Genomic DNA, 13,351 nt, shown 5'->3' with positions numbered 1-13,351 from the left:
AAGGAGCTTTTTCCCTTCGTTGAGGGTTCTATAACAAGGGGACATAGATTCAAGGTAAAAGGCAGGAGGTTTAGAGGGGATTTGAGAAAGAACTTTTTCACCCAGAGGGTGGTTGGAGTCTGGAACTCACTGCCTGAAAGGGTTGTGGAGGCAGGAACCCTCACAACATTCAAGAAGCATTTGGATGAGCACTTGAAATGCCATAGCATACAAGGCTACGGACCAAATGCTGGAATATGGGATTAGATTAGACAGGGCTGATGGCCGGCGCGGACACGATGGGCCGAAGGGCCTCTATCCATGCTGTATAACTCTATGACTCTATGACTTTGCACCAGCTCGTACCAGTCTTTATCTAGAAGTCCCAAGCTATCGAAACATCTATCATCCGCGGTCTGAGAGGCTAGCAGAGGCTGCTGGTGTCTAGGTTATGCAAAGCGTAGAATGTACCCTATTATGACCATACTACAGATAAGTTAGCCTCTAAGCATGCATGAATTGTGAAAAAGTTCAGAATTAAATGTAATCAATGTGTTGTTTAACCTCGGCTGTCTGTGACCTATGTGTAGATTGCCACTGTCAGCAAAGATCTGCAGGTTTTTAACCGAAGGAGCTTAATACAAAATGGATTCCTCACTTGCTCCCAATCCCTTAACGTTCAGCATAGTACCCACCGTAGTTCACTCATAAAGCTAAGCTGGGTCTGATATGAGTGAGCTACAAAGAACTTAATTCCATTCTCGTTGGATTAAGAGGGAGGCACAATCCAAGTTCTTACATTTCTGAAGGAGGTTGTTGTGCTAGGTGAAATACTTGGTGTTGAAATGGAGAAGAGCACTTGTGGTCTTGATTATAAACTGAGGAACCCTCAGGCTAAATGTAACCTGAGGAATAATTACTTTAAAGAGCCATTAGTAATAGAATAGACCACTACCTGCCATCAAACTGTTAATAGCATCGATGCTGATCCCTCTGAGCTGTGCACAGCACCTGCTCAGCATTGATTCTCTCCGCTATCTCTTTTCCCGTTAGTTTTTTATATTCGGTATAATTATATATAAAGAACCACCACTATAATGGAGTCCGTTTCAATATATTTTATGTAAGAGTGTCTGCTAATGATGCTTTATTCTGTATGTAACCGTGTTAGTCAGTGTCCCGATTAATATTGTATTAGATTACAGTCTTTGTACCAGGGGCCATTAGGAATAAATTAAAATATATTTTCTCAATGTCATCCAATTTAAACTGAACCCAGACAGTGAGTCCTAAGGGAGTACAAGGTTGCTGTAGCGACCTGTAACATGTTGGAGAGTCATGATTGTGCTATTTAACACTCTGATTCATTCCCCTCCTTCCTGCAGCGAGGCAGTGTGGGAGAATATGGCCAGGATGTGCGTCAAGACACGACGATTGGATGTGGCCAAGGTGTGTCTAGGGAACATGGGCCATGCCCGAGGAGCCAGGGCTCTACGGGAGGCTGGGCAGGAGCCGGAACTGGATGCAAGAGTTGCCATGCTGGCGGTGCAGCTGGGAATGCTGGTAGGTGGCAGAAATTCCCTGGCACATTGTAAAATACACCGCATCTGTTCTCATCTAAAACTTCGCTGGTGGAGCGACTTAGTATATCAATAGCATTGTATTTAATGCAGTAAATATATGGGTCACCTCCACAACCCCTGCACCATTGGACTGTGTACGTAAGTGTCACTCAAGACATGGCAGCCTCCATGGAGCTGGAACATATTCAGTGCATTTTATGGTGAAGAAAGGTGTAAATCAAGGTGAGGAAGCAGCTGATTAGTTATTTTCTTGTGCGCGTCTTTGCAGGAGGACGCAGAGACACTTTACAGAAACTGTAAGCGGTTTGATCTCCTTACAAAGTTTTACCAGGCTTCGGGACAGTGGCAGAAGGCCATTGAAAACGCTGAGGGGTTTGACCGTGTCCACCTCAGAACGACGTACTACAATTACGCCAAGCACTTGGAAGCACTGGGGGATCAACACCTCGCTCTCAGCCAGTAAGTGCGCACTTGTAGAAATAGACTGGGTGATCGTACAAGTCATGTGGGCTCAGGTATATTCTGACAGCAATTCCACCTGGTGCCACATAGCCAGAACATTGCCAGATCATGCAGTGTATAACAGGAGGCTCATCAATTGACCAAAGTGACATCGCACTGACGAATTCTGGTGAGAGATTCGACACAATCGAGGCACCCATCACATTAGCACAATAAACAATTATTGAGAAGTCACTTGACAAAGTTCCACATGTGAGGCTTTTGACGAAGATGAAGACCTGTGGTATTAATGGGAAGTTAGCCGGCTGGATTGAAAACAGGCTCAGTGGTAGAAGAAGGTGATGATAAATGGAACATCTCTGTCTGGGCCAGTGACTAGTGGAGTTGCACAGGGGGCTGTTGTTGATTTGCTGACTCATTCAGTGGTGCTGACTCTGTCAGATTGAGAAAAACAAGTTCCTAGCAGTCTCAGAACCAGTTTAAGAATGCAAATTATTAATCTTAAATTTCAATTCCACTTCCTCTTTGCTCTTCTCCTGAAGGTGTTGACTCATTATTCAGGTACAGTTCCACACAGCATACTCCTTCCAGCTAAATAAATAGCCATTCTTTGTGCTTTACCCACCGGGTGCTTCCATCAGGGGCCACTGTGTATCAACAAGGAGAAGGAGCCCTGACCAATTTCACCCTCCCTACTCTGAGTCCTAATTACAACCAGTCTGGCTGAAAACAACTAACTTAGCAGAGCCCTGACATGGAATCCCGCTCCGTATGGCTCCATTATGTATTGTCTTAACCAGCTCGGCTATCAGGGAAGCTCATTTCAATTGTGTCTGAGGTAGTCCCAGGTCATGTGTAGAGTGAAATTCCCTCTGCACTGTGTCTTTAAACACTCCCAACTGAGGCATCTATGATTTACATGAAGGATGCAGCTTGGTCTGAACGGTTGGTGCATCTTAATCCAGACTCATCATTAGGATTGTTCCTTTTCTCAAATCAATTAGTTCTGTGGCTCCTCTTAGTCAAATTACAACTGAAGGCCAACTTGTGCTGAATTGGGAGCATCTTGTGTTTTAACAAATGGCCAACAGCTGAGTTGAGACTTGTGGAACCCCTAATGGTTGCCAGAAAGGGACTTTCACCCTATAATTTTGGACTCAATGTAGTTGCAGAATGCTTTAACAAACTTGAATCAGTGCTGCCTTTTTGTAGGGTTGTGAATTCCATGTTCCATAAAGTGTCATATCTTTACTTCCCAACAGCTATGAAAAGTCAGACACGCACCGATTTGAGGTACCGAGGATGCTCCTGGAAGATCTGCAAACACTTGAAATATACGTCAACAAAACAAAGGACAAGTGAGTGCCAGAGTGCGTGAGGTTGCTCAGCGGGTACTGTAACTATAGTGATGGGTGGTATTGTTGGACCCATCCAACAGTTTTTGTTACATTATTTAGTCTGTTTTATAAATAGAGGCGTAAAGAGAGAACGATATGTATAGGTTAGTGATTAGGTCACAAAGTGTCGTTTGTGTTTTGGCTGCCCCATCATAGAAAGGACATTAAAGCTATAGAGAACGTGCAACGTAGATTCTCCAGGGTGATGTCAGGAATAGGAAATTATAGTTACAGGGAGAGACTTGAGATACTGGGACTGTTCCCTCTGGGCAAAAAAGGTAAGAGAAGATTTAATAGAGGTTTTTTACATTATAAAGGGTTTTGATAGATTGAATAGGAAAGCTTCCTTCTAGCATAAGAATATAGGAACAGGAGTAGGTATTCAGCCCCTCACACCATTTTATTAGATCGTGGTTAACCTATACCTCAACTCAATTAACTCATCTTTGCTCTATATCCCTTAAAACCCTTACCCAACAAAAGTCTTTCGACCTAAATTTCAATTGATCCCCAACATCCACAGCCTTTTGAGGGAGAGAACTGCAGATTTCTACTACCTTTTGTGTGAAAAAAAATGCTTCCTGATTTCACTCCTGAACGGCCTAACTCTAATTTTAAGAGTATGCCCTCTTGATCTGGATTTCCCCACCAGAGAAAATAGTTTCTTTGTATCTACCCGATCGAATCCTATTATCAAGTAAACGGGGTATGGTAGTGTGGTGGTGATGTTTTTGGACTGGTAACCTAGAGGCCTGGGCTAATAACCCAGAGAACGTGAGTTCAAATCCCACCATGGCAGGTGGATTTGAATTCAGATTTTAAAAATCTGGAAATATTAAGTCAGGGTAGCTAGGGAGGGGCAATAAGTGCCAGATTTACCAGTGACCCCCGTATCCTGAAAATGAATTTTTGGAAAAACTTGTTTCTCCCCCTCTCCCTTCTTAAATAATGGAGTGACATTTGCAATTTTCTAATCCATAGGTGCAATTCCTGAATCTAGAGAGTTTTGGAAAATTATGACTAAATCCGCAATTTCCTCACCTATGTCTTTTAAAACCCTGGGATGGAAACCATTAGGTCCTAGAGATTTGTCTATCTTAAGCCCCATTATTTTCTCCATTACCATTTTTTTTGGCTCATTAAATCCACTAAGGTCCTCCCCTTGACTTATTTTTAGGTTCTCTTGTACCGCTGGTATTTTGTCCTTTTTTTTCCACTGTTAAAATGTATACACAGTACTCAGTTGGCAAGTCTGCCATCTCCTTATTGTCCATTATAGCAGGTGATTTCTTAAAATGCCCAGCCATTAGCTCAGAATATGGTCATACAGCAGATGTCGGCAGAGCCACTGTGGTGAATCCTTACTTTGTCCTTGTTGTTCACAGGAGCTTGTGGAAATGGTGGGCCCAGTACTTGGAAAGTCAGGCAGACATGGACTCTGCTTTGAAATATTACGAGAAGGCACAAGACTATCTCTCCCTCGTCCGTGTTCATTGTTACCTTGGCAATATTCAAAAGGTAAGAAAGGGGAGGCATGTCACTGAAGGAAGGAAACATGTTCTCTTTCGATGAGTAGGAATGTTGTGTGTTTTATTGTCGTTCATTCTCACAGACTCTACCTACTTGTTTAATCTCCTGAGTTCAGTGAATCTCAAAAAAAAACACTTTGCTCTGACCTCCAGACATTGTCAGGCTAATGTTACAGTCTGTTTTATTCAATCCTGACCAGTCACATCCTAGAGCTGACATTTCAATGGCCCCGGAAGTTCAGGGATGGCAGAATTACGAACGTATGAACAATGATGGACAGGAAAAGACCCTCTGGTCCATCCAACCTGTCCCACACAATTGTGATGCCTTGTGGGGTGCTCCCCACCCCTCCCCACCCCACCCCACCCCACCCCACCCAAAACCATGTGATCTCCTGGTAGAGGCGAAAAGCCAGATAAAAACCCAGGCTAATTTGGGGGGAAAAAATCTGGGAAATTCCTCTCCGACCCCTTTGGCGATTGCTCCATAACTCAGCATTTCTGCATTTTACTCTTTTCTAAACTCTCTCATGCATCAATATCCTCTTGAGAGTCAGGTGCAAAATAGCATTCAAATTGGGACTTTATAATACACAGGGTTGTATAACTTTTTTATGAGCTTATAATTGGATTCCCATGTAACAGCTTTATATCGTCCAGATAGTTTCAGTGAATGGTGGATAATAGTTGCACTCTTGCCTCTGAGTCAGAAGGCTATGGGTTCAAGCTCCATTCCAGTACTTCAGAACATAACCTAGGCCAGCACTGAGAGAGTGCTGCATTGCCAGAGGTGCTGTCTTTCAGATGAGATGTTAAATCCAAGTCCTGTCTGCCTGTTTCAGTGCTTCAGGGAGTCCTCCTGGTGTCCTGGCCAACATTCCTCAACTAATGCCACAAACAACAGATTAGCTGGTCATTGATCTCATTTCCTGTTTGTGGGACCTTGCTATGCACAAATTGGCTGCCATGTTTGCTGACATAACTGCAATGACTGCTCTTAAGAAGTAATTCATTGTTTGTAACATGCTTTGGGATGTCCTGAGGAGGTGGTAAGGTGCTAGATATATGCAAGTTCTTTCTTTAATCACATCAGAGTCTTTTTTAGCTTTTGCCGATGGACACCCATTCACTGTGTGATGGTTATTCTGTTTCCTGTGCCTGTGTGGATTTCCATGCAATTATCCACATAAATTCTCAGGTGCCATCTTTTTGTGTGGATCCGTTGAATGTTATCAGTCTCCCCTGTGCTCGTCACCTGCCCGCTCAACTTTGTATCATCAGAAAATGTTACCCTGTGCTTTTAATGGTACAAGCATCAAGAAACACCAAAATGTGGCGTTCTGCTCGTCACTATAACTCACATGAGCCTGTCCACTTGTAATTACTCTCTCCCCATTACCAAGCCAATCTTCAGTCCTGCAGCTAATTTACTCGCTTCCACGAGCCTTGATTATTAAAAGTCACATATGTGGAGGTTTTTCCCCAATTTTTGGGAATCCAGGGAAGTTATGGATAGCTCTCATCCATCAATTTAGTTACCTCCTCAAGGAGGCCCAATCAAATTGTGAAGCTTGACCCTATTGTTTCAAAGTTCATTCTGTCTGCTCCCGATGGTCTCTTTTTTTTTTAGAGAAACCTGATGGAGTTCTGTAAAATGTCTTCAAACATTTTCTCTGCATTACTCTTTAAACTACCGAGAGTCAGCCCTTCTCTGCTTTACTCTTCATATGCAGAGAGTAACTGACTTAGGTAACTTGTGATAAACATAACTTCAGGAACTCTATCCTCTCTCCCTGGCCACTGAGGCTGAACCAGACCATTCGGAAACTTGACGTCCTATCTGACCAGAGATGATCTGATCCCATATTCTCTCCATCACCAAGACTGCCTACTTCCACCTCCGTAACATCGCCCGTCTCTGCCCCTATCTCAGCTCATCTGCTGCTGAAACCCTCATCCATGCCTTTGCTACCTTTAGACTCGACTGTTCCAATGATCTTCTGTCTGGCCTCCCATTTTCCACCCTCAGTAAACTTGAGCTCGTCCAAAACTCCGCTGCCCGTATCCTAACTCGCACCAAGTCCCGTTCTATTATCACCCCTGTGCTCGCTGACCTCATTGGTTCCCAATCCGGGAACGCCTCGATTTTAAATTCTCATCCTTGTTTTCAAATCCCTCTATGGCCTCACGCCTTCCTATCTCTGTAACCTCCTCCAGCCCTACAACCCTCCGAGATCTCTGCGCTCCTCCAAATCTGGCCTCTTGCACATCCCCGATTTTAATCGCCCCACCGTTGGCGGCCGTGCCTTCAGCTGCCTAGGCCCTAAGCTCCGGAATTCCTTCCCTAAACTTCTCTTTCTCTCCACCTCTCCTCCTTTTAAGAAGCTCTTTAAAACCTACCTCTTTGACCAAGCTTTTGTGGTTCGGTGTCAAATTTTGTCTGATACTGCCCCTGTGAAGCGCCTTGGGAACTTTTAGTATGTTAAAGGCGATATAGAAATGGGAATTGTTGGTTTTATACATTAAACTGGGAGAAAATTTGCAAACCTTTTTGCCTACAGTGTTAATAATGTTTAATGGTAATAATGTATAAGAACATAAGAACATAAGAAATAGGAGCAGGAGTAGGCCAATCGGCCCCTCGAGCCTGCTCCGCCATTCAATAAGATCATGGCTGATCTGATCCTAATCTCAAATCTAAATTCATGTCCAATTTCCTGCCCGCTCCCCGTAACCCCTAATTCCCTTTACTTTTAGGAAACTGTCTATTTCTGTTTTAAATTTATTTAATGATGCAGCTTCCACAGCTTCCTGGGGCAGCAAATTCCACAGACCTACTACCCTCCTGAGTGAAGAAGTTTCTCCTCATCTCAGTTTTGAAAGAGCAGCCCCTTATTCTAAGATTATGCCCCCTCGTTCTAGTTTCACCCATCCTTGGGAACATCCTTACCGCATCCACCCGATCAAGTCCCTTCACAATCTTATATGTTTCAATAAGATCGCCTCTCATTCTTCTGAACTCCAATGAGTAGAGTCCCAATCTACTCAACCTCTCCTCATATGTCTGCCCCCTCATCCCCGGGATTAACCGAGTGAACCTTCTTTGTACTGCCTCGAGAGCAAGTATGTCTTATATGTCGTATATATTTAGCAGTCTTTGGCGTGCTCTGTACATTGTTGAAACTGCATAGGTGGTAATAGATTGTGATTGTTTTTTAAAGGCCTCTGAAATTGCCAATGAGACAGGGAACCATGCAGCCTCCTATCACCTGGCTCGTCAGTATGAGGCTCGGGATAATGTTAAACAAGCCATTCACTTCTACACCCGCGCACAGGCCTATAACAATGCAATCCGGCTCTGCAAGGTAAGCAGTGCTCCTGCCACTGATCGTTAAATCACATTCTTTAGTTCTGATCCTGCAATCAGAGTTAAAACAGCCTGCTCATATCCCTCATCATTATCTCCGATGAAAGAAAGTTCAGCCCCGTGTGTTCGACTTCATAGTTTTAAACCCCTAAGTTCTGCAGCCTTGTTCTTTGAACCCTCACCAACTTATCAATGTGCTTTTGTTCATCTAGGAGTTAGAAGCGAGTCTGTATAATTAAAAGTCTTGTATATGTCACCTCAAAGGTGTCACCCCTTGAAAGAGTAGATTGTGATTTTGTACACACACTTTTTCAGCAACTGCCACAAACCAATCAATTGCCTGAAAATGTTTTCTCCAAGTTTCTCTGAGACGATGCTACACGGGGGTGCAGTTGCACAGTGAAGTTTGAAGGGACTGAGTGGTGCAATCGTTAAGTGTCCTGTCACCTCCAACATTTGGGTTTGAATCTAGCCCAGTTCATAGGACGAAAACCTCGAGAAGGGACCAGCATAACATGGGCACAAATCCACAGCCCCAAACTGGCCATAATTCGGTCTAAATAGGTGGTCACATAGGGATGGTAGTTACAAGAATGGATTTATAGGGACTGTTTCTGAGAATGGGGTCAAGGCATAAAGTTTTACCCCGTGCTGGGCACAAGCTGCACAGATCGGGGGAGCTTGATGTTGACATTGGAGCCAAAAATGGGAAAATATTCCATTCCGAGTCCTCATCTCACTGAGCATAACATTTCACCAAATAATAGGAATACACATCCATGTGCTCTGAATGTTCAAAATGGCTTTGTTTGTTTTACTACATTTGTAAGAAACAGAGTGTATTAACAGTTGAACACTGTGTGAACTGACCCGTCGTTATTCAGGACAACGGCCTTGATGATCATCTGATGAACTTGTCTCTTCTGAGCTCCCCGGAGGATATGATGGAGGCAGCCCGTTACTATGAGGAGAAGGGGCTCCAAATGGACCGTGCGGTGATGCTGTATCATAAGGTATGCACAGTCCTTACACACACTCTGCTGCTGATCCAACATAAAGTTGCTATATTTTCTTGATTCCAAATTCTCTCCCTCTAGTGGAAAGGGCATTAGAAGCTCTGATGATGCTTTTTGCCCCAGTGGGAAGGGATCCTGATGGTTGCTCTTCTTCCCCTTCTCTTAAGGGACTCAAATTGGTAGTGATTCCCCTTTCCCTACCGTACAGGGAGGTGATTATGAGTGGCCTCATCAGAGCAACACGAAGAGCTACGTAGATCTTCTCCGACCTTTATAGGTTTAAAAGGCAATTACATGTGTTTCTGGAGAGACAAGAGTTTGAGATATATTCTGAGAAGGTGGATAGGAGGGTTGATGGTTGATAAAGGGATGGATTTATAGGACCTGTTGGCCTTTTCCTTTGCTAAACATTCTTGTGTTTAATGCCCCCCCCCGGCAATGCCCAGTAAAAGCCTCCCAATGGGACCATCTCAATAACTAGCAAAACACTCCCTTACATCAAAACTACAGTGCAGAAACAGGCCGTTCAGCCCAACTGGTCTATGCAGGCATTTATGCTCCACATGAGCCTCCTCCCTACGTCATCTCACCCTATCAGCATATCCTTCTATTCCTTTCTCCCTCATGTGTTTATCTAACTTCCCCTTAAATGCGTCTATACTAGTTGTTTCAGCTACTCCTTGTGGTAGTGACTTCCACATTCTCTGGGTAAAGAAGTTTCTCCTGTTCCCTATTGGATTTATTAGTGACTATTTTATATTTATGACCTCTAGTTTTGGACTCCCCCACTAGATAGAATCGTAGAAAGGTTACAGCACGGAAGGAGGCCATTCGGCCCATTGAGTCCACGCAGACTCTATGCAAGAGCAATCCAGCTAGTCCCACTCCCCCACCCTATCCCCATGAAATGGAAACATTTTCTCCACGTCTACCCTATCAAACCCTATCATTATCTTTAAGACCTCTATCGGGTCACCCCTCAGCCTTTTTTCTAGAGAAAAGAGTCCCAGCCTGCTCAACCTTTCCTGATAAGGATATCCTCTCAGATCAGATTCCATCCTTGTGAATCATTTTTGCACCTTCTCCAATGCCTTTATATCCCTTTTTATAATATGGAGACCAGAACTGTGCTTAGTATTCCAAGTGTGGTCTAACCTAGCTTCTATACAAGTTCAACATAACTTCTTTGCTTTTCAATTCTATCCCTCTAGAAATGAACCCGTGTTTGATTTGCCTTTTTAATGGCCTTATTAACCTGCATTGCTACTTTTAGTGATTTGTGTATCTGTACTCACAGATCCCTTTGCTCATCTATCCCATTTGGACTTTTATTATCCAAGCAGTATGTGGCCTCCTTATTGTTCCTACCAAAATGCATCACCTCACACTTAGCTATATTGAAATTAATTTGCCAATTACACACCCATTCTGCAAGTTTATTAATGTCTGCTTGCATTTTGACGCATTCTTCCTTTGCATTAACTACACTCCCCAATTTGGTGGTGTTCGCAAATTTTGAAATTGTACTTCCGATTCCCGAATCCAAATCGTTAATGCAAATTGTGAACAGCGGTGGCCCCAGCACCGATCCCTGTGGAACACCACTTCCCACCTTTTGCCAGTCTGAGTAACTACCCTTAACCCCTACTCTGTTCTCTGTTTTGTAGCCAACTTGCTATCCATTCTGCTACTTGTCCGCTGACTGCACATGCTCTGACCTTAGCCATGAGTCTACCTTATCGAAGGCCCTTAACCCAATTACTCCTATTATGTAAACACTATCTTTTAGAAAGAAAGAACTTGCATTTATATAGTGACTCAGAACGCCTCAAAGTGCATCATAGCCAATGAATTACTTTTGAAGTGTTGCCACTGTTGTAATTTAGGCAAAAACTAAATTAAACTCTAAAGTAAAAATACTCAATTGGAGGAGGGCCAATTTCAATGGGATGAGAATAGACCTGGCCCAGGTAAATTGAAATCAAAGATTAGCAGGCAAAACTGTAATTGAACAATGGGTGGCCTTTAAAGAGGAGATGGTTCGGGCACAGTCTAGGTACATTCCCACAAGGGAGAAAGGGAGGGCAACTAAAGCCAGAGCTCCCTGGATGACAAAAGAGATAGAGAGTAAGATGAAGCAGAAAAAAGAGGCAGATGACAGATGTCAGGTTGATAAAGTGAGAACCGGGCTGAATATAGAAAGTTCAGAGGGGAAGTGAAAAAGGAAATAAGAGGGGCAAAGAGAGAGTATGAGAATAGACTGACGGCCAACATAAAAGGGAATCCAAAAGTCTTCTACAGGCAAATAAATGGTAAACGGGTAGTAAGAGGAGGGGTGGGGCCGATCAGGGACCAAAAAGGAGATCTACTCATGGAGGCAGAGGGGATGGCTGAGGTACTAAATGAATACTTTGCATCTGTCTTTATCAAGGAAGAAGATACCACCAAAATCACAGTAAGTGAAGAGGTAGTCGAGGTACTGGATGGGCTAAAAATTGATAAAGAAGAGGTACTAGAAAGGCTAGCTGTACTTAAAGTCGATAAGTCACCCGGTCCGGATGGGATGCATCCTAGGTTGCTGAGGGAAGTAAGGGTGGGAATTGTGGAGGTACTGGCCATAATCTTCCAAACATCCTGATAACATGATTGGCAAAAGAACCAAAGGCAACATGAGATAAAACTTTTTTACGCAGCGAGTGGTTGTGATCTGGAATGCACTGCCCGAGGGGGTGGAGGAGGCACATTCAATTGGGTAAGTACTTGTAGGAAAAAAATTTGCAGGGCTATGGGGATAGGGCGAGGGAGTGGAACTAGCTGGATTGCTCTTGCAGCGAGCTGGCATGAACTTGACAGGCTGAATGGCCTCCTTCTGTGCTGTAACCATTCTATGATTCTAACTTCTGATCCCTTTTTAATTGTGTTACATTCTTGTTAGACACATTTATAGAACACACCAAAGAGAGCAGATTAACAGTACGTTGTCTTACTGGTGATTAATTTAATGTCTCACTGGGATGTTGCCGCTGGACCAGATTCTGATGGTTGGCCTTTTTCTTGCAGGGTGGTCACTTTTCCAAAGCCGTGGAGTTGGCATTTGCAACCCAGCAGTTTAGCGCTTTGCAGCTCATAGCTGAGGAGCTGGACGAGAACTCAGACCCTGCTCTGCTGTCCCGCTGTTCTGATTTCTTCATTGAGCACAAGCAATTCGAAAAGGCAGTGGAATTGTTGGTTACGGCAAAGAAGGTAAGAGCAGATTCACTCTAGTGAAGTCCCGGAGAGCCACCTAGAGCTCCATCCATTCAGCAGGGATTCAGTTCAATTCTGTTCAATCTATCACCGGCCTGTGTGTAAGGCATCATTCTCCAACTTTACATTCCTCACTGGGAGTCTCGCTCACCGATTCCGCAATATCGGAAATTCTTTTAATATTTTCAGGGCTCTTGTAATAAATGGTTCAAACATCAGTTTTAGGATCCAAATTAAACCCAAAGCTTTGTTTGTGAGCAGCAGCTTTTCCTGAATGTATTTATTTTTCATTAGTTATTTCTTGAGCCCTGCAAGTGGCTGGTCTGGCACCAGATGGGTGACTGGTGGTGGGGGGGGGGGAGGGGGAGGGGGTGGGGTGGGGGGGGTGGGAGGGGGTAGGGTGGGGGGGGGGGAGGGGGTGGGGTGGGGGGGGGGTGGGAGGGGGTGGGGTGGGGGGGGGGGTGGGAGGGGGTAGGGTGGGGGGGGGGTGGGAGTGGGTGGGGTGGGAGTGGGTAGGGTGGGGGGTGGGGTGGGAGGGGGTAGGGTGGGGGGTGGGGTGGGGGGTAGGGTGGGGGGGGGGTGGGAGGGGGTAGGGTGGGGGGGGGTGGGGGTGGGAGTGGGTAGGGTGGGGGTTGGGGTGGGGGGTGGGGTGGGGGGTAGGGTGGGGGGGGGGGTGGGAGGGGGTAGGGTGGGGGGGGGGTGGGAGTGGGTAGGGTGGGGGGGGGGGTGGGAGTGGGTAGGGTGGGGGGGGTGGGAGGGGGTAGGGTGGGGG

At 44.8% G+C, this 13,351-nt stretch overlaps 1 protein-coding gene across 2 annotated transcripts in view; it reads left to right on the top strand.

Moving 5' to 3' along the window:
* Positions 1-13,351, top strand: part of ift140 (intraflagellar transport 140 homolog (Chlamydomonas)) — a 79,320-nt gene that overhangs the window by 59,142 nt on the left and 6,827 nt on the right. For both annotated transcript variants that reach the window (XM_068003605.1, XM_068003606.1), the window contains exons 19-25: positions 1,365-1,542; positions 1,831-2,021; positions 3,287-3,382; positions 4,807-4,939; positions 8,172-8,315; positions 9,202-9,330; positions 12,394-12,576. In XM_068003605.1, the coding sequence (XP_067859706.1) occupies positions 1,365-1,542; positions 1,831-2,021; positions 3,287-3,382; positions 4,807-4,939; positions 8,172-8,315; positions 9,202-9,330; positions 12,394-12,576 (1,054 nt within the window). The remainder of the gene's footprint in view (positions 1-1,364; positions 1,543-1,830; positions 2,022-3,286; positions 3,383-4,806; positions 4,940-8,171; positions 8,316-9,201; positions 9,331-12,393; positions 12,577-13,351) is intronic.

Source organism: Heptranchias perlo, chromosome 22, assembly GCF_035084215.1.
Source record: "Heptranchias perlo isolate sHepPer1 chromosome 22, sHepPer1.hap1, whole genome shotgun sequence".
NCBI classification, from domain to species: domain Eukaryota; kingdom Metazoa; phylum Chordata; class Chondrichthyes; order Hexanchiformes; family Hexanchidae; genus Heptranchias; species Heptranchias perlo.
Note: the sequence above shows the minus strand (reverse complement) of the source record. Positions and strands in the feature narration are given on the sequence as shown.